General features: G+C 41.8%; 1 protein-coding gene across 4 annotated transcripts in view; it reads left to right on the top strand.

Moving 5' to 3' along the window:
- GPRASP1 (G protein-coupled receptor associated sorting protein 1) overlaps positions 1–20,039 on the top strand; it is a 48,740-nt gene extending 28,701 nt beyond the window's left edge. For all 4 annotated transcript variants that reach the window (XM_081793937.1, XM_081793936.1, XM_081793938.1 and 1 more), the window contains 2 exons: positions 14,468–14,544; positions 15,223–20,039. In XM_081793937.1, coding sequence (XP_081650063.1) covers positions 15,534–19,700 — 4,167 coding nt within the window. In that variant the 5' untranslated portion in view covers positions 14,468–14,544; positions 15,223–15,533 and the 3' untranslated portion in view covers positions 19,701–20,039. The remainder of the gene's footprint in view (positions 1–14,467; positions 14,545–15,222) is intronic.
- Positions 20,040–22,246: the final 2,207 nt, after the last annotated feature.

The raw sequence follows: 22,246 nt of genomic DNA, 5'->3' as shown, positions 1-22,246 counted from the left end.
TTTGACTGAGTTTCTTAGTTTTTTATTGCTCCTGTAACAAGTTACTACAAATATTGTTGCTGAAAACAACATGAATTTATTATGTCAGTGTTCTGTAAGTCAAAATTCCAAAATTAGTCTTACTAGGCTAAAGTGAAGGTATCAACAGGGCTGAGGTTGTGAATCTGTTTCCTTGCCTTTTTAAAAATGTTTATTTTGAGAGAGAGAGAGAGAGAGAGAGCGTGAGGTGAGAGAAACACATAGAGAGTGAGAGAGAGAGAATCCCAAGTATTCTCTGTGCTCTCAGTGCAGAGCCTGGCACAGGGCTTGATTCCATGAACTGTGAGATCATGACCTGAGCCAAAATCAAGAGTCAGATGCTTAACTGGCTGAACCACCCAGGCACCCCTTCCTTGCCTTTTTTGAACATTATAGTCTGCCTGCATTCCTTGACTCATGGCTCTTTCCTTGCACCACTTTAACCTTTGATGCCATTGCCCTATCTCTGTCTTCTGTCTTTCACCTTCTTGTCTCTGTTTTAAGGATCCTGCACTTACATTGGGTCTATCTGCATAATACAGGATAATCTTCCCATCTCAAGAGCCTTAACTTAATTACATTAGCAAAGTAGCTTTTTGCCCTGTAAGATAACATACTGATAGGTTTCAGGCATCAGGACATTGACATATTTGGGGGGGCATTATTCAGCCTGCCACACCACTTACAGTAAAGGCAGTAGTCACAGAAACAGTAAAGCAAGTTCCAGATGGGAAATAAATGCTGTGGTAAAGCAGGCTACTCATAAACTTTGAGTTTGGGGCATTTTATGGACATCTTTTATAGACTTCCAACCAATCATCACCATGTAACCATCCATGAATTCGTAAAGGGTATTTTATAATAAGTAAAACATAGATGAGTGTCAGACTCCCCAGATTTCCATAACAAAGTGAAATTTGGCCACTGTAAGTTTCACCTCACCATGAATGATAGGACAACTTGGAAACATGTCCTGTGATAGAGTTCCTAAAATATGATAGGGGTTCATTTTAACACTCTTTTTCCCATGAGCTGTCCCCAAATTCATATGTTGAAGCCTTAAACTCTGGTATCTTAGAATGTGATTATATTTGGATACAGGGCATTCAAATAGGTGATTAAATTAAAATGAGGCTATTGGACTGGGGCCTAACCCATTCTGACTGGTGTCCTTATAAAAAGTAGATGTGAACACACAGAGAGACACCAGACATGCATGCACACAGAGGAAAGACCATGTGAGGACATAGCAATAAGGTATTTATTGAAAGCCAAGAAAGAGCCCTCAGGAGAACTAAAACGTGCTGACACCTCGATCTTGGACTTCTAGCATCCAGAACTGTGAGAAAATAAATTTCTGTTATTTAAGCTGCCCAGTATGTAGTATTTTATTATGGTAGCCCCACCAAACTAATACATACTCAAACTTCTATTTATTGGCTCAATATCTTACATCAGCTTAAGAAAAAAGAAGCTTCATCCTTATGGTAAATGTATTGAATTTTGTGAAAGCTTTATTAAAATTCTAAACTGTATAAATCTTAGCAAACCTACAACTTTTTTTTAGTATTATTTTCCAGTTTGGAAGTATACACATGAGCTTTCCACCTGTTTTAGTTGGCAGAATAGTGGAAAAAAACACTGGGTGTGACACTTTCACCTTAACTTACACAAAATATTATCTCCCAACAAAATAGTCTAAAGATTTTTAGTGGGGTGCTTCTTAGTCTATTTGGTCAATAATAGAAGCATAAAGCATAATAACTCTCCTCAGGATTTTAAATTATGGTGTAAACTGATCTGATTTACATAATCACCAACAAAAAAGCACCTCAGAGATCCAGAGACATTTATATACTCAGCAAATATTTATTGAGCAATCTATTGTGTGCCAGGCCCTGTTTCTAGGGAATATAGCATAGAATAAGATAAAGTACCATACTCATGGAGCTTACATATAAGAATGGAAGGAAACAGATAATAAGAAAGTCAATATATAAAATATACATTATAATATTAAATAGTGATAAATGCTATGCATAAAAATAAAACAAAGTATGAGGATAAAGGATATTTGAAGGGGCAATACTATTTTAGATCAGATAATCAGAGAAATTCTCTCCAAGCAACTACCTGAATGAAATGAGAGAATGGACCATGAAACTTATCTTAGGGGAAAGTATTATAAGCACTGGGAAACAACAAATGCAGAGCCCCTTGGGTAGGGATATGCTTGGTTTGTTCAGGAAACAGCAAGGAGGCTAGTGTAGCTCAAATGGAGCAAGCAATGGAAGAATGGTTGAACATGAGTTTAGAGTGGTAGCCAGGGACCAGATCTTGTGAGATATTGTAAGCCATGGAAAGAAGGTTGGATATTATTCTAAGGGTTATGGAGACCCATTAGAGGATTTTGACAAGGGGCTCAGCATGATATGACTTATGTTGTTTTTTTTTTTTAAGTTTTAATGTTTATTTTTGAAAGAGAAAAAGAGAGTGATTCGGGGAGGGACAGAGAGGGAGACACAGAATCTGAAACAGGCTGCAGGCTCTGAGCTGTCAGTACAGAGCCTGACACAGGGCTCAAACCGTGAGATAATGACCTGAGCTGAAGTTGGACGCACAACCGACTGAGCCACCCAGGTGCCCCAATATGACATGTTTTTTAAGGATAAGCCTGGCTAGTGTGAAGAGAATGGACCCTACGGAAATAAGAATGAAAACGGTGAAAATTTTGGAGTTAGGAAGCAATTGCAGTGGTCTAGGTAATATATGGAAGTGGTTTGGACTAAGTTGTTAGCTGTGGATATGGTGATAAATATCCATCTTTGGCATATATTTTGGAGGTAGAGCCAATGGATGTTGTGGATGGATTTAATATAAAGTAAGAGAAAAAGAGGAATTGGTGATTCTGAAGCTGAACAACTGAGTGAATAAAGATATCATTTATTGAGATGGGTGAAGACTGAGAGGAGAAGGTTTTGGGGGAAGGTCAGGAGCTCAGGTTACGACACATTGAATTTGAGATGCCTTTTATATATACACATGGAGATGAAAAGTTTTTGAGAGAGATCAGATTAGAGAGAGAAATTTGAGAGTCATCAAGGTACAGATGGTCTTTATTTCTTTTTCTTTAACTTTGTTTATTTTGAGAGAGATAAGAGTCAAAGAGCAGGGGAGGGGCAGAAAGAATCAGAGAGAGAGAGAAAATCCCAAACAGGCTCCACGCTGACAGCACAGAGCCCGATGTAGGGCTTCATCTCATGAATCATGAAATCATGAGCTGAGCAGAAATCAAGAGTCAGACACTTAACCGACTAAGCCACCCAGGCGCCCCCAGATGGTATTTAAAGCCATGAGACTTAATGAGATCACTAAGGAATATAGATAGTGTATGTAGTAAGGGAATAGGTCCAAGGATTGAGCTCTAGGACATTACAATATTGAGATACAGAGGATGACAATGAACTAGCAAAAGCAACAACAAAAAAAAGAAAGCTAAAAATATGCAGTCAGGAGTAGCCACTAAAGTAGGAGAAAAACCAGGAGAATATAATATCCTGGAAGCTAAGTAAAGATATTTCAAAAAGGGAGTTTTTAACCTTGCCCAACATAGCTGATAGGTAAGGTGACCAAATATCCCTATTTTCCCAAGACAATCCCAGTTTATGGCTTTTGTATTTGTTAACAACACCCTTTTTACTCTCAGAAGTGTTTATTTGAATGATAAATTATATGGTCACTTGGATGATAGATCAAGATGAGGATTGAGGATTGATTATTGGATTTACCAACATAGAGATCATTAGCATTCTTGATGAGCAGTTTCAATGGAGCAATGAAAGTTCATTGGATGTTGGAAATGAAAGAATGGAGTCATATCAAAAAAAATGAGGAGACAGTGTCAATATGCTAACTACAAACCACTATTCTGAAGAATTTTGCTGCAAAAAAAAGGGGTAGTGGCTATAGAATGATGTGAGGTAAAGGAAGAATTTTGCTTTTAAGGTAGGAGATAGTACAGTATGTTTGTTGATGGGGACATTTCACTTTCTAGAAAGGGAAATGTTTATGATAAAGGAGAGAGAGAAGAAAATTTTGGAACAATGACCTTGAATAGAAGAGATGGGGCATCATCCAGTGGATACATTTAGAGCCTGGCTTTAGATAGGAGCATGGCCAGTTCATTCACAAAACATTAGAAGAGGCAGAATTTATGGGCACAGATGCAAGTGGTGAGTAGGCATGGTGGTAGGAGTTTGTGGAAGTTCTCTTCAATATGCTTTCATTTGTTCAATGGGATAAACAAGGTCACCAGCTGAGATAGGAAAGTAACTGGGGTCTGAGGAGAGAAGACAAGGTGTGATATCTTTTTTTTTTTATTAAGGTAAAATATATGTGGCATAAAATTTTACATTTTTAAGTGAACAATGAAGTGGCATTAATTACATGCACAGTTATACATCCATTACCACTATTTCAAAAGTTTTTATCATTTGTTATGGGTCGAATTGTGTCCTCAAAAAAGATGTGTTAGAGTCCTAACACACAAACATCAACTCAAGTTGGATTAAAGACTTAAACATGTGACCTGAAACTGTAAAAGTCCTATACAAAAGCATGGGGGGAAGTTTTCTTGATATTGGTCTTGGAAGTGCTCTCTTGGATATAGCACTGAAGCCACAGGCAACAAAAGCAAGAATAGACAAATGAGATTACACAAACTAAAAAAAAAAAAAACTCATGCATCTAAAAGAAACTTATGTACCTTAAAGGAAATAATCAACAGAATGAAAATGCAAACTACAGAATGAGAGAAAATGGGCGGCCAATACCCAAAATATATAAAGAATTCCCACAACTCATTAGCAAATAAATGAAGTATGTAAAATAGGCAAAGTGCTTGAATAGACATTTCTCTAAAGAATACATACAAATGGCCAGCAGGTATATGAATAGGTGCCCAACATCACTAACCAGTACAGAAATGCAAATCAAAACCAAAATGAGATATTACCTCATACCTATTAGGATGGCTGTTATCAAAAAAGAAAATCACAAGTGTTAGCAAGGATTTGAAGGAATTGGAATACTTATGCATTGTTGGTGGGAATGTAAAATGGTGTATATAACATGGTGCAGCCACTATAGAATACACCAGCAATTCCATGTCTGGGTATACATATATCCAATAAAATTGAAATCAGGATCTCAAAGGGATTTTTGCTCTCTCATATTTATTTCAGCATTATTCACAATATCCAAGATAAGGAAACAACCCAAGTGTCCATTGACAAATGGACAAAGAAATTGTGGTATATATAGAATTGAATATATTATTTAGCCTTAAAAAAGAAGGAAATCCTGTTATTTGAGACAGCATGGATGAACCTGTAGGACATTATGCTAAGTTAAATAAGGCAGTAACAGAAGGACAAATACTACATGATTCCACATCATGATTGTGATATAGTCCATATATGTGTGGTATCTAAAATTGCCCACTCTATTTGAGTGGTGGTTGCCAAGGGTTGGGGGGAGGAAGAAATGAGGAATTGTTGGACAGGTATAAAGCTTCAGTTATGCACAATGAATACATCCTAGAGATCTGTACATCATAATGCCCATACTTAACAATACAGTATTATGCACTTAAAATTTAGTTAAGAAGGTAGATCTTGTGTTATGTGTTCTTACAACTACAGCAGCAGCAACAACAACAACAACAACAACAATGGGGCACAAGTAAACTTTTGGAAGTGGTAAATATGTTGTGATGATGGTTTCATGAGAGTATGTGTATGTTCAAACTTACCAAATTGTATATGTTAAATATATGCAGTTTTTAATGGGTCGGTTATATCTCAATAAAGCTATTTTAAAAAGTCATCATTACACTTAAGGTCATCAAGTTTTCTCCTATGTTATCTTCTAGGAGTTTTATAGTTTTGCTTTTAATATTTAGCTCTGTGATGTTTTGAGTTAATTGTTGAAAGGTGTAAGGTCTGTGTTTAAATTAGGTTTCTTGCAGTTGGATGCTCATTTCTTCCAGCACCATTTGTTGAATACACCATCTTTACTCCATTATATTGCCTTTGCTCCTTTGTCAAAGATTAATTGACTGTATTTATGTCAGTATATTTCTGGACTCTCTATTCCATTGATGTATTTGTCTATTCTTTTTTTTTTAAATTCTATTAATTTTTTTAATGTTTATTTATTTTGAGAGAGAGAGAGAGAGCATGAGCAGAGGAGGGGCAGAGAGAGAGAGGGAGAAAGAGAATCCCAAGCAGGCTCGCCACTGTCCGTGCAGAGCCCAACGTGGGGCTCGAACTCATGAACTGTGAGATCATGACCTGAGCCGAGATCAAGAGTCAGATGCATAACTGACTGAGCCACCCAGGTTCCCCTGTCTACTATTTTGTCAGTATCATACCATTTTGGTTACTGTAACTTCATAGTAACTCTAGAAGTCAGATAATATCAGTCCTCTGACTCTCTTCTCCTTCAATATTGAATTGTCTATTCTGGGTCTTTTGCCTCTTCATATAAACTTCAGTATCAGTTTGTGAATATCCACAAAATAACTTGTTGGGGTTTTGATTGGGATTGCATTGAATCTATAGACCAGGTTGGGAAGGACTGACATCTTGATAATGAGTCTTCCTATCTTTGAACATGGAATATCTCTCCATTTATTTGGTTGGGATCTTTCTTTAATAGGCAAAAAACAAACAAACAAACAAACAAACAGTTCTATGACTCTAATGATTGACAGAGAGAAGAGGAAATAATTTGAGCTGCACAATCAAGGGATATGCTAGTTTGAAAGTTTACATGCATGTGTATGTGGGAAATAGGGGTGGGGCTGGGGGCACAGCTTCCTCTGTATCCCTGGCTTTATGCTTGGGAGATTATTTTGTTCTAAGTTGTGGCATAGGTCCCAAGCATATGGTGGGTATAGGAGACAGAACAGAACTAGGACTCTTCCTTTATTAGGCTCTGAAGGTGGGGAGCCTAGGTTCCACAAGTTCACTACTTATTGGCTAACTTAAAGCAAAAAAGTGGGACTTAGGGCAGGGGAAGAAAAAAGGAGGATCAGTTAAGAGCTCAGTTACTTAGGTTAACCAGGATGTTCTGAAAAGTAATTTCATGGATGGGGTGTCCCAGTTCATTTTATGGTTGTTTTGCTCGTAGGTAGGTCATACACCTAGCCATATGTTTATTCAAGATGGATGTCTTTTCATGAATAGACAATTTTCCATTGAAGACATCCAGATAGCCAACAGGCACATGAAAAGATGCTCAACATCACTTATCATCAGGGAAATACAAATCAAAACCACATTGAGATGCCACCTCACACCAGTCAGAGTGGCTAAAATTAATAACTCAGGAAACAACAGATGTTGGCGAGGATGCAGAGAAACGGGAACCCTTGTGCACTGTTGGTGGGAGTGCAAACTGGTGCAACAGCTCTGGAAAACAGTGTGGAGGTTCCTCAAAAAATTAAAAATAGAACTACCCTATAACCCAGCAATAGTGCTACTAGCAATTTATCCAAAGGATACGGAAGTGCTGATTCATAAGGGCACATAAACCCCAATGTTTATAGCAGTGCTTTCAACAATAGCCAAATTATGGAAAGAGCCCAAATGTCCACCAACTGATGAATGGATAAAGAAATTGTGGTTTATATACACAATGGAATACTACTTAGCAATGAGAAAGTATGAAATCCTGCCATTTGCAACAATGTGGATAGAACTGGAGGGTATTAAGCTAAGTGAAATAAGTCAATCAGAGAAAGACAGATATCATATGTTTTCACTCATATGTGGAACTTGAGAAACTTAACAGAAGACCATGGGGGGAAGGGAAGGGGAAAAATAGTTTCAAACAGAGAGGGACGCAAACCATAAGAGACTGTGAAATACAGAGAACAAACTGAGGGTTGATGGGGCAGTGGGAGAGAGGGAAAAATGGGTGATGGGCATTGAGGAGGGCACTTGTTGGGATAAGCACTGGGTGTTGTATGTAAGCAATAAATCATGGGAATCTACCCCCAAAACTAAGAGCACACTGTATACACTGTATGTCAGCCAACTTGACAATAAATTATATGTGTGTGTGTGTGTGTGTGTGTGTGTGTGTTTGTGTGTAGTCTTTTTTTAACTTTTAATTCCAATTAGTTAACATACAGTGTAATATTAGTTTCAGGTGTAAAATTTAGTGATTCAGGAATTCCATACATCACACAATGCTCATCACAAGTGTACTCCTTAATCCCTATCACCTATTCAACTTATCTCCCCACCTACCTCCTTCCTGGTAGCCATCACTTTGTTTTCTATAATTAAGAATCTGTTTCTTGGTTTCTCTTTCTCTGTCTCTTTTTTTCCCCTTTGCTCATTTGTTTTGTTTCTTAAATTCCCCATATGAGTAAATCATATGGTATTTATCTTTCTCTGATTGACTTATTTCACTTAGTATTGTGCTCTTTAGCCCCATCCATGTCATTGCAAATGGCAAGATTCCAATCTTTTTATGGCTGAATAACATTCCATTGTATATATACCACATCTTCTTGATCCATTCATAAATTTATGGACACTGGGCTGCTTCTGTAATTTGGCTATTGTAAATAATGCTTCTATAAACATAGGGGAGCGTGTATCTCTACAAATGAGTGTTTTTGTATTATTTGGGTAAATACCTAGTAATGCAATTGCCAAATTATAGGGTAGTTCTATTTTTATTTTTATTTTTAAAATTTTTTTAATATTTATTTATTTTTGAGAGAGAAACAGACAGAGCGTGAGGGGAAGAGGGCAGATAGAGAGGGAGACACAGAATCTGAAGCAGGTTCCAGACTCTGAGCTGACAGCACAGAGCCTGATGCAGATCAACTTTGAGATCATGACCTGAGCTGAAGTCGGACGCCCCGCATAGTTCTATTTTTAACTTTTTGAGGAACCTCCATACTGTTTTTCACAGTGGCTGCACCAGTTTGCATTCCCACCAATAGTACAAGAGGGTTCCTTTTTCTCCACATTCTCGCCAACACTTGTTGTTTCCTGTGTTATTGATTTTAGCCATTCTGACAGGTGTGAGGTGACATGTCATTATAGTTTTGATTTGCATTTCCCTGATGATGAGTGATGGTGAGCATTTTTCATGTGTGTGTTGGCCGTCTGGATGTCTTCTTTGGAAAATGTCTCTTCATGTATTCTGCCCATTTTTAATTGGATTATTTATGTTTTGGATTTTGAGTTGTATCTGTTCTCTATATTATATGGCATACTAACCCATTATTGGATATGCCATTTGCAAATGTCTTCTCCCACTCCATAGGTTGTCTTTTAGTTTTGTTGATTGTTTCCTTTGCTGTGCAGAAGCTTTTATGTTGCTGTAGTCCCAATAGTTTGTTTTTACTTTTGTTTCCCTTGCCTCAGGAGAGGTATCTAGAAAAAAGTGGTTATACCCAATGTCAGAAAAGTTACTACGTGTTTCCTCTAGAATTTTAATGGTTTCAGGGCTCCAATTTAGCTCCTTAATCCATTTTGAATTTATTTTTATATATGATGCAAAAAAGTGGCCCAATTTCTGTCTTTTGCATGTTGCTGTCCAGTTTTCCCAACACCATTTGTTGAAGAGATTTTTTCCCACTGGATATTCTTGCCTCCTTTGTCAGAGATTAATTGACCATATACTTGTAGGTTCATTTCTGGGTTTTCTTTTCTGTTCTATTGCTCTACATGTCTGTTTTTGTCCCAGTGCCTTATTGTTTTGATCACTACAGTTTTGTAATATAAGTTGAAGTCTGGAATTGTGATTCCTTCAGCTTTGCTTTTCTTGTTCAAGGCTGCTTTGGCTATTTGGAGTTTTTTGTGGTCCCATATAAGCCTTGGGATTGTTTGTTCCAATTCTGTGAAAAATGCTGTTGATTTTGATAAGGATTGCATTAAATGTGTAGATTGCTTTGGGTGGTACAGACATTTTAACAATATTTGTTCTTCCAATCCACGAGCATGAAATGTCTTTGAATTTCTTTGTGTCATCTTCAATTTCTTTCACCAGTGTTTTATAGTTCTCAGAGTACACATCCTTTACTTTGTTGGTTAGGTTTATTCCTAGGTATTTTGTTATTCTTGGTGCAGTTTTAAATGGGGCTGTTTTCTTAATGTCTCTGCTGCTTCATTATTGCTGTATAGAAATGCAAGATTTCTGTACATTGATCTTGTATCCTGAGCCTTTACTGAATTTGTTTATCAGTTCAACCAGGTTTTGGTGGAATATTTCAAGTTTTCTATATATAGTATAATGGATGTCTTTTGAACCAGATGCCTTGGCAATTAAAGCTCAATGTCAACCACTTACACTACAGACATTTAGATTTCAAGGCTAGTCAGTGTTGCACAGGTGCTAGTTGGAGATACTGGGAAGTGAAACTCTGGCTGTTGTAATCTACTTTAAAAGGAAGTAAATAGAATATTACTTTAGCAACCAGAAGGACATAGCTCAGCATCCTGTTTCAATCTTTTATAGGCTCTCTGATATTAAAGATGACACTTAACTTATCTGATACATATACATAAAGTGCTAACACGTAAAGAGTTTAAAGTAGGACTTTTCTCAGTTTGATAAGTATTAAACAGCAATAGGGCCTGTTCTGTAAATGAATTGAGAACAAATTGTCCAACAAATTTTCAAAGTCTCACAGTATAATCAGTCGACTTGTGGTAGATCCACTCTATTGTCAATAAATATCCACTCAGAATCAATATTGAATCACCTTGAGAATTACCAGACAACTTTATGCTGGTATGACCATAAAATTTTAGGATAAAAATTGAATAAGAAAGAAACTACAAGTAAATATAGCTTCCACAAGAACAGAGATATCTTTCATGTTTGTTTCTACTGTATCTCTAGTGCCTAGGAAAAGTAAGTAGTTATATATATGTTTACTGAATGAATGGAAGACACCAGAGACTTTAAGAAAGTGAAAGAAGACTTCTTCAGGAAGGCAAAGAGATTCACACACCCACAGATCCCAGCAGAGTTCATTCCCTTCTTCAAGCCTGGCATTCCGCCAAGACAGTATGCTATGGAGCAAAGAAAAAAGTGATCCACAATTCAGCTAAAGCCATTAAACAGCACAGTAAAAGCAGCGCTCCTCTGATAATTGACATCCATTGTCGTCCAGATACTGTATAAAATCATCTACAGATGTTTTTTTATCACCAAAATATTGCAGAATTTTAATAAATAGTTAAAAACAAGTAAAAGCTGAAGTGAAAATATATGAAAATTCGTGGTAAGAATATGGCTCTCTTTTCATTCTCAAGAACCTCAGTGATTTTCAATATATAGGGACTTTCTCCAAGATGAACCTCAAAGCCGATGCAAACATATTTCTTTAGTAAATAGAGATGGGGAATGCTGGAGAGGGTGGTTATAGTGGTAAGAAAAGAGCCCCCAAAGTGATCCTCCCAAGGGTTGAGGTCCAAATAAACATAGTCGAGTAGAATGGACTATCATGATGGTGAATAAATTCGGTTCTTACTGCCGCTGTAACACATTACCACCATCTTGGCAGCTTAAAATAACACAAATGCATTGTCTTACAGTCCTGGATGTTGGGAATACAAAAAGGATCCCACTGGTCTAAACTAAAGGTGATAGCAGGACTTCATTTTTCTGAGGAACCCTTGGGAAAATCTGTTTCTTTACCCTTTTCTGGCTTCTGGGAGCTGCCTGCATTCCTTGGGCCTTGGCTTTGTTTCATCTTCAAAGCCAGCAATGCCCTGTCCAAACCTTTATCAGGCTACTTCACTATGACACAGACTCTTCTGCCTACATCTTGCACATCTGAAGTACCCTTGCAATTACAATGGCCAGGAAGCCCCAGCATATTCTTATTTTTGAAGTCGGCTGATTAGCAATCTTAATTGCATCAGCAACCTTAATTCTTTTTCCCCTGTAACATCACATATTTACAGGTTCTGGAGAATAGGATGTGGGTATCACTGAGGGAACTTTATTCAGCCTACCACAGTGAAAGTGCCATTTAATTGAATTTAAAGGGTTTAAAATGGGCGCCAACAGGTCTGTGCTCAACCACATTTGTGCTTAAGCTCAGTTGCTCTGTTTGCCCCATGGAGCACAGAAAGGAAAAGCTCAAGACTAGAGGAAGGATGCAGGGGTAAGGGACTCAGAGGATTTAAGAACCACCAGGCTTCTGTCTTGGAGAAGTAGGTACATGATGGGGCCCTCTCCAAAGAGTGTCTGGGGGAACTAGATAGGTGTGCATGGCAAGTGGCTGAGATCCAAGCTGGTTCTAATCTCTGCCACATTTCCACATTGCCAAAGATAATGAGAGCTTGGATGTGACTGCAAGAGAAGACTTGATAGGACAGTGGAAGAAGTAGCCAGGACTATCCTGACACCTGGCCATGGGGCAACAGACCTGAAAGATCCTATGACCTAGTGCGGGTCCTTACAAGGGAAGGCCCTCCTTCTTGGGCAACTCTGGGGACTGCAAAATGGCAAAACGTGACCAGTCTGAATAAGAGGGGGGAAATAACTGTGTGGTAGAAATAATGGGCACAAAGCAATGGTTGGTTTTCTCGGGCTAGAGGTGTGGGTCTGCTTCCTTTAGAAAAGGCACAGTGGTGAGGCCTCCATGGGAACCCCCTCCCACCTTAGCTCATCAGCCTCCAGGAAAGAGGGCAGGCCAAATGGGGAAGTGCATGGGCAGACCAAGCAGCCTGGGGGTTCTCATACACATAGGGGCTGTTGATATACATCTGCTGCTGCCTGCAGAGTACTGCCACCATCACCACCACCACCACCCCTGACCTCGCGATCCTAGCCCCCCCACACATACACCAATTGTCCCCAGGTCCCTTTTATTGCTGTGCCAGCAGTGAGGGGGTGGTCGCCTCAGAGGTCTGCAGAGGTCCGCCCCTTAGGCTGGCGCACCTCCTGGCCCCGCCCCCCCCCCCCCGTCGGAACTAGGGTGGGCCATGGAGGGGGCGTCTAGCCCATTTGTGCTGTATCCCTCCGCCCCCTTCCAGACACCCTTGCTGAGAGCGGTTCTTGCCGCATCCTGCGCAGCCGGTGCTCAATTTGGTGCGGCAGCGCGGGGGGTGGGACGCCTTTTTGCGATTCTGACCGCACTCTAGGTGGTGGGAGTCCAAGTGAGGAGCTCCGAGAAGAGGGGGAGGATAACGACCTGCACCTTAAGCCTGTGAAGGCAAGTGGGTTGTCGTGGGGAGGGGTGGGGGAGACCCCCACGGTCGCCCAGCTTACAGCCTGCCCGGACCCCAGCCTCTGGCAGCCTGGCAAGGGGGAGGCGACCCGGTAGTACCCTGTCCGTGACAGAGGTGCGCAGCGCCGCGGGATCCCTGGCGAGGAGAGGCAGTGACCGGTGCGGGCCGGGCCCAGGGCATGGGGGCTAGCGGGAGATGCTCCCTCAGATCCTCTGGAGCGAACTGCGCCAGCCACTCCGCAGCGAGCTTTCCAGGTGCCCATGACCCGCCCTGGACAGTGCTGTGCCCGAAAGAGTTGTCGGGGTGGGGGAGGGGGAGAACCTGCTATAACAGAAATGACGGAGCTGGAGCTGGGAGGGGGTGCAGCATCAGAGTTGTGTGTCCATCTGGCGGGGTGGGGGGGGGGGAAGGGGGTGGTGGCGTCTGCTACTCCCCGGCCCTAATTCTGGAAAGAGGCCTGTTGGACCTCGTGCTCTGGGTGCTGCCTCTTCCCACAGGTGCCTGGTTGATACGCAGTTTTCAGTCTTCGTGGTAGGTCTGGCGGTTTCATCCCACAGGTTGCATTTGTAGAGGAGAGGGTCCTGAAGCACAGGACAAGATACCTGACTCTGGTGGTGTATGGGGGAAGGGCATGAGCAGCAGCCATTGAATGGAAACACAAATCTGAATGGAGTTAACTGTGACCAGAACAGGTCAGGCATCCAGGAATACCTTCTAAAATTCCCCTTTGTACTAGCTTTCTAAGCCCTTCCCTTGCCTTTCTTCCTCACCTTCACTCAAAATTGGTAGCAGTAAAAGATGGACTAGGAGGTGAGGGTGAGACAGAAGTCATAATTACAAGTGCCACTGCACAATCTGTTTTCTGTAACATGCTGGGTACTTTACCCCACTTCTGTAGTACCAGTACAAGGTACTATGAACACTTACTGGTGAATCCTCATAACTGGAGAAGGGAGTAATGTAATGGTCAGAGTGTAATGTGAAAAGCAGCTGTTACCCAGAACCCTGAAACAGAGGGCCTAAATTAAATGAGAATATTCTCTCAACAGGTCCTCTAACTCTTGTTTTCAACAAGATAGAAGATAATATGGATACTTTTTGGTGTTGGTCTGTCCACCAAGCATTCAGTTGCTACCATTATTTCCTGAATGTTTTGCCTTTGTGTCTGTCCATAGACTTCCTTTAAGGCTGCTCACTTCTATAAGGAAGGAGAGGAGGAGACTGGTTCAAATCTCTGGAGGTTGGCATGAAGGTGGGTAAATCAGGGGAACACTATAGAGTAAGATCATGGCAAGTGTCTTTGATCCAAGTGGGTATGGGAACTCCTCCATCTCTCCTGCTTGCTGCTATATTTGCAACTGCCACAGCATCCCTTTTCCATTTCCTTCAATAGATATTAGGAATATTGGGGTATGTGTGGATTGGTTGTGAAAGGGAAGAGGAAACCTGAGAACATGGACATTGAGATAGGAAACAACAAATTGAACTCTTGTGGTAAGAGATACTTCCATCAGGGTCAGCGTGCCCTCTTATTTATCCACAGTCAAGCTCCACTCTTTCCTTTATTTTTACTTATTCCAAGGCTGCTTTTGGGCTTGACGACACTGGAATCAAGGAAAGGAGGGGAAAATTGCACCACATCCTTGCAGGTTGGTGTGAAGTAGGTACAACTTTGGGTGGGGAAGTGGAAATCAACACTGGCCCAAGAGTGATTAGGGTAATCTGGGGCCTCCTAAGCCTCTCCCATTGCCAACACTCACCAGTTTCACACCTATTTTATAGCAGGCAAAGTAATGTGGCAAAATCTGGGGTAAAACGTGGGTCCAACTGTTCCACTAAGTATTCAAGGTCCAGTCTCTCCATGTGAATCTCTGCATGGAGTGATGCAATTAGAAGAGATTCAAAGCCCCGTATCATTCTTTTTCCTTAGATCCACCTCTAGTGGCAGCTCTGGTGGTGTTGGATTGCTGCTGACCACCACCGTCAACAGGTCTGCTTCTACTTGGGAACATCCATCATCCCGCAGCTTGCTTGTACCTATGCACTTTGTGGTATTGACTGAGGCTAGGCTTTGGAAGGAGATCGATTGATTGATGGACTGGTGATTGACTCTAACTCTTGTTTTCAACTATATCACCTGAACTGAAGATCATAGTGTGAAGATATAAAACTGTGAGAGATCTGTGGTAGAGGCTGAGACGGGTAGGGGTACTTAACTGGGCCTCCTCTGTAACTTATACCATGACTGGGGCTGAGATTGAACATGCTGCCCAGGAGAAGCCTGAAAAGAAGGCTGAAGAAGAGATTGGGGGTGGGGCTGAAAGAAAGAATAAAGTCCCACTGGTGGTCAGACCCAAGGTTAGAACCCAGGCACAGGTAATGCCTGGGGTAAGGCCTAAATCTGATGTCATGGTAGTAGGTGGGGCAAAGCCCAAAGCAGAAACCATGGCAGTAGGTGTGGTGCATACTAAGAATGAGGCCAAGGTAATCCCTGGGGTGAGGCCTACAGATAAAGCCCCTTCATGGACCATGACTGAATATGATGGTGAGGAGATGTTAAAGAGAGAGGTAGTGTCCCAGACCAATTCCATAGCCTGGCCACTGGTCAGTACTGAGTTTGAGTCAGTTACTAAAACGAAGACCTTATCTATGGATAGGGAACTGATCAGTGTGGACACTGATTCCTTTCCTGTCACCAAGGTCAAGTCCCAATTAGGAATACAGCCTTTGTTTGGGTCAGAGGAAAAGTCCAATGTGGGATCCTGGTGGTGCCCCACACCTACATTCAAACAAGAGATCTCTCACAATTGTGATTTCAGATGGGTGGACAGATCTTGTTTGAATTCCTGGTTCTGGAGTGGAGAAGAGGTCAGTACAAAGTTTCATCCTAGAGACAGGGTAAAGGCCAATGCCAGATCCAGGCACAAGGCCAAAGAAGAGGCCATGTCTAGGCCCAATACCAACTGGGAGTTTTATGTGTCCAGTGCTGGCTCTGAGGATGAATCTATTAAGACATCCTGGCTCTGGGCCAGAGAAAAGGCTAATATCTGGTCCATACCCAAGGAAGAGAACAATAACAGGTCCAGGTTTAGGTCCAAGAAAGAAGTCTTTGAGTCCATTTCTGGATCTGAATGTGAGGACAATGTGAATTCCTGGTTCTGGGCTAGAGAGGAGGGCAAATGCAGGTCTAAACCCAGAGTCAGGAAAGGGGCCAATGTCAGGGCCAGGCACAGGACCAAGCAAGAAGCTTCCATTGATTTTGTATCTGGATCTTTAGATGTAGTCCAAAAAGAGTCCTGGTTCTGGCCTGGAGAAAAGGCTAGTAACTTGTCAAGGCCCAAGTTCAAGAAAGAGGCCAAGGCCAGAATAATGGCAAAGGAAAAGGTCAAAACTAAGGCCAGAGCCAGGGCCAAGCCAGAAGCCAGGTCCAAAGAGGAGTTCCTCACTGGGACCTGGTTCTGGGCTGCAGAAGAATCCAGCATGGTAGGTGGGGCCAGTGTCAAGTACAGCTCTCAAGTGGAGGATGATTCCATTTTTGGCAGTTGGTTCTGGACTGAAGAAGAAGCCAGTATAGGGACTGATGCTAGCAGTAAATACAGACCAAGTACTGAGGAGGAATCTATTGGCAATTTCATCCTTGGGTCTGGGGAAAAGGCCAGTATGGAAACTGGGGCTGAGGCCACCTCCAAATCTATGCTAGAAGATGATAAAGAAAATGTCATTGCTGGTTCCTGCTTCTGGATTAGTGAAGAGACCAACGTAGAGGCTGAGGAAGAGACCATATTTGGGTCTTGGTTTTGGGTCAGTGATGGGGCCAATATGGAAGTTGATATTAGAGCCAGCTGTGCATCCAGGCTAAGGACTGAGGAAGAAGGGGTCATTGGTCCCTGGTTCTGGGATGGAAAAGAGGTTGATACAGAGGCTGAGTTTGGAGAAGCCAGGCCAGGAGATGAAGAGTCAATATTTGGGTCCTGGTTTTGTGCTGGAAACCAGGCCAAGATGGATTCTGGAGCTAAAGTCAGTTGTGATACCATGCCAGGGGCTGAGGAGGAACCCATTATTGGGTCATGGTTCTGGAATGGAATAGAAGCTTGTGTGGGGACTGAGGTCAGCAACAAGTCTACCCTGAAGGACAAGGAGGAGGTTATTATATCATCTTGGTTTGGGACCACAGAAGAGGTCAGTATAAAGTATGGAACTGGTGCCAGATGCAAATTTATGGCAGAGGCTGAAGAGATCAATAATGAGTCTTACTTCTGGGATGAAGAAGACCCCTGCATATATACTGCCAATGGAAGCAGGTGGAAGTCTAGGCCAGAGGAGGAACAGGACACTGTTAATTCATCGTTCTGGTCCAGGAAACACACAAAGCCAGAGACCATTATAGGGCCCTGGTTATGGGCTACAGAAGAGGTCAGTATAGATGATGGGACTGGAGAAGAGACCAACCCACTGATCGAGGAGGAGACCATGATCACATCCTGGTTCTGGAAAGGAGATGAAACCATTAGAGTGGCTACAGACAAAGAAGAATCCAGGCCAGATGCTGAGGAGGAGGACATTATTGGTTCTTGGTTCTGGGCTGGGGAGGAGGACAGGCTCAAGACAGCAGCTGAAGCTAGAGAAGAGGACAGGCTGGCAGCTGAGGAGGAAGCTATTGTTGGGTCTTGGTTCTGGGCCAGGAAAGAGATAATTAGGAAAGAGGCTGGCTTTTGTAACAAATCCAGTCCAGAGGCTAAAGAGGAGGAAGCCATTGTTGGGTCCTCGTTCTGGGCTGAAAAAGAGGCCAGTATGGAGGCAGGAGCCAGTTTCGAGTCCATGCCAGTGACTGAGGAAGAGGAAATCACTGTTGGGTCCTGGTTTGGGGCTGAAAAAGACAACAGTATAGAGGTTGGGCCTCAGGCAATAGAAGAGAGCAGGTCAAGGACTGAAGAAGAAATCATTTTAGGGTCCTGGTCCTGTGCTGCAAAAGAAGTCAGTGTAGAAGCAGAAACATTCTGTGCATTCAATCCAGAGTATGATGAGATAATTGTTGAGTCCTGGTTCTGGTCTGAAGAGAAGGCTATTAATGAGACTGGAACTGTTGTAACTTGTGAGACCAGGCCAGACAATGAGGAAAAGGCAGTTTTGGGGTCCTGGTTTGTAGCTAAAGATGAGGCCAATAACAGGACTGACAATGGGACCAACTGTGAGACCAGGACAGTAGATGAGGAGGATGATCCCATAGTGGGATCCTGGTTCTGGGCAGGAGATGAGGCCCATTTTGAACCAAACTCTAGCCCTGTGTTCAGGGCCATTTGCAGGTCTAGGTGTTCATTTGAGCAGGAGCCTGATGCTTCACACAGGCCCCAGAGCTGGGAAGAGGTCACTGTTCAGTTCAAGCCTGGTCCATGGGGTAGGGTTGGCTTCCCATCTCCAATACCCTTTAGATTTCCAAAAGAAGCAGCATCTATGTTCTTTGAAATGTTTGGAGGAAAGCCAAAGCACATGGAACTTAACCCAGAAGGGGAAGAGCAGGAATCTTTGCTTCAGCCTGATCAGCCTGATCCTGAGTTCCCATTTCAATATGATCCATCCCACAGGTCAGTCAGGGAAATTCGGGAACATCTTAGGGCCAGAGAGAGTGCAGAACCTGAGAGTTGGTCCTGCAGCTGCATACAGTGTGAGCTTAATATTGGTTCTGAAGAGTTTGAAGAACTCCTTTTATTAATGGACAAAATCCGAGATCCTTTTATTCATGAAATATCTAAAATCGCAATGGGTATGAGAAGTGCTTCTCAATTTACCCAAGATTTCATTCGGGATTCAGGTGTTGTCTCACTTATTGAAACCTTGCTCAATTATTCCTCCTCCCGAGTTAGGACAAGTTTTTTGGAAAACATGATTCGCTTGGCTCCACCATATCCAAATCTAAACATGATTCAGACATATGTATGTCAAATGTGTGAAGAAACCCTTTCTTATAGCTTAGATTCCCCTGAGCAAATTTCTGGAATAAGGATGATTAGACACCTCACCACAACTACTGACTATCACACACTGGTTGCCAAGTATATGTCAGAATTTCTCTCCTTACTAGCCATGGGCAATAGCAGAACAAGGTTTCATGTTCTGAAAATACTACTGAATTTGTCTGAAAATCCTGTCATGACAAAAGAACTACTCAGTGATGAAGCAATGTCAGAATTTATGGGCCTTTTTAACAGGAAAGAGACAAATGACAATATTCAAGTTGTTCTAGCAATGTTTGAGAATATTGGTAACAATATCAAAAAGGAGATGGTGTTGTTCACTGATGATGATTTCAGTCTTGAGCCACTTATTTCCGCATTCCATGAAATTGAGGAGTTTGCTAGGGAACTGCAAAGCAAAACAAATGATCAATATGACCCTGAAGCAGGCCAGTAAAATTAGTATGATTAATCACTTGCCTTTGTCCTAATGTTCCTGAGTTACCAATTCCTTGAATAATGTTTTGATTTACATAGTCGGTTGTGTTGTAGTGTACATCTTTATTGCTAGCACAGACTTTGCCCAACTCTGTATGAGCTGAATCATTCTTCTGATGCCAAATGAATATTAGAACTGACAGAACATTTGTTGATATTTGTGTTTTTGTCTAAATTGTGACACTTAGTATTTCAGCTAGAGTGAACTGAGCCATCATAAGTAAGCCAGCTACCCTTCTGATTGTTGTTCTAGTGTGTTGATGTCTATTTGAGTCTTGTGTTTTCAATAAAGTTCTGTTTTAAAGTTGTCAGAAGTCACCCTTCTCCTTGAACTTAAAATATAGATGCAAAGATAACACAGGAACACACACAGATAATTAATCTATAAATAATATGCTCATTGAAAAAGTATATTCTGATGACATTAAATGCAAAGGTTACCATGGGCTGCTACTCAGGGCATACCTCAGGAGAAAAAGAACTCAATTAAGCTGGGCTCTGGAATGTATGAAAGACTGGGTGGTGTGAATAAAAACATGGAGTTGGGAAAAGTTGTTCTATGTGAGTTACCCAGTCAGCCTGGAGTGGCTGGGAGGGGTGTATTAAGGGAGAGAGAGGATGAGATAAGTTTTGAAGAAATAAGAAGTTGAAGTTTGCATCTCAAAATATGGGTGTTTCATTGATACTGCTTAAAAGTTAAAATAATTAAGAAAGTACAGAAAATTAACTGAGACAGGAAAACCATTTCTTCATAATGGTGCCCATGGAAAATGTTATGGTGGTAATACCATACAGCCTCTAAAAGTGATGAGGTATAGATTTTTCAATTGAATAAGAAAATAATAAAGCAAAATGCTTTATTTGGTGGAATAGAAAAGACTGGTATTATACATAGAAAGTATAATTCCATCGTAAAAATAAATGTGGTAAATAGACCAAATGTATGCAGTTTTGACTGTAAAACATAACAAAGGAGTAAACAAATGTGAGAGACTACAACTTCAAAATGACTGGCTTGCCAAGTAAAAATACATAATAAATTAAAGGGAATAAACTTTAAAATTTTCAAAGTTCCTGAATTCACGCTACATGTTTTTCACATTCAAAAATGTAATACATATTCAGACAGAAGCAAAAGTCAGGCATACAGTTGTTTTGGTTTGGGATAGGGGATTTTGGGCAGTCCAGGTTAAGAGTAAATCTGCAAAGTTTTATTATTTTCAGGAAAACAACCAAACATGGTGACCCTGTCATTTTTTTATTTGTCAGGATGGAAAGTGGTATTTTTTCCTACCTGATTCTGGTATGCAAGGTTTATGGGCATAGAGCAAAGTGGTAGTTTTGCCTGCCCTCACAGTGTTTGTTTTGCTTATCAATATTTTTCAAGACATACTGTGTGTGTGTGTGTGTGTGTGTTAATATGTCTCCAGAGTATCATACAGATTAATAAAAATAACTTCCTTCCCAAACCCCTTCCTCATCAAGTATTCCTTGCCAGGCCTGTGCTCCTAAAGAGCAAGGCCCAGGCCTAGCACTAGCACTGGAAGTTCCAGCTCTAAATCCAGCCTTCCTTCAGCTCTCTATCTTCACCAGGGTCAGGAGCTTCAAATTCTTCTAGCAAGCATCTCAGCCTCAGGGGCAGAATATTCTACCATCCATGCTGCAGGGCTGCGGCAGACAGGTGGACTACATGGTCACGTAAAGCTGGTGGTGGGTCACGTGACCACGCTCTCACTTGCAGAAGCACAGAGGTGTGTCGCACTGAAAGGGGACTGGAAGGACATACACCCGACAACTGACAGATGGCCACGGGAGGAGTGGTAGAATGTTGGGCTGGGTGGGTAGGTGTCTCTCCATCCTGAAAACGGATGTCTCAGGCGACTGGAATTACAGCATTTGTTTTTAGAGGGCACAATCCCTCAGCCAGCGTCTGAGCCGGAATCAATCTTTTGCCCAGGAGCTCAAGAGGCAGGAAGTCATCCTGCAGGAGGCAAATGTGGAGAGAAGCAGTGGTTGCTGTTGGAGGAGGTGGGTGCGAGGCTGGGAATGGCATCCATGGGACATGGTGGCTGAGAATAGGTCCGGTGCGGGAAGTCCCTAGGACCATCCTGGGTCTCTGCTTCTCTCACCTTCTGAACACCCCTCCCCCACTCCCAGGCTCCCCGCCCAGCCCAGCTGTGTGTGACTCCATTACTATGTGTCCGGTAAGGGAGGTGGACTCACGGAGGGAGTTGGCTTTAGGGGAGACCAGAGAGAGGAAATGGTGAAGTGACAATTCCTGAACACCCGTGGCGTTTTCTTTAAAAAGTCAGGGATGGGGACTAATGGGATCTATAATTTACATTACCACACCCATCCTCTCACCTAGTTGGCACTCTTTCTTTGCTGTCTTTCAAATGGTCCGGATGGCTAAGCTCAATACTGGGGGCGAGTTGGGGTTGGAGATGAGAGGGGAACAAGATTGACTTTTATTCCAAGGCTCCAACTGACTGGAGGTGTAAGAGC

This window comes from Panthera onca, chromosome X (genome assembly GCF_046562875.1).
Source record: "Panthera onca isolate mPanOnc1 chromosome X, mPanOnc1 haplotype 2, whole genome shotgun sequence".
In the NCBI taxonomy this organism is placed as follows: Eukaryota; Metazoa; Chordata; class Mammalia; order Carnivora; family Felidae; genus Panthera; species Panthera onca.
The sequence above is the reverse complement of the archived record's forward strand: the minus strand, read 5'-3'. Positions and strand labels throughout refer to the sequence as shown.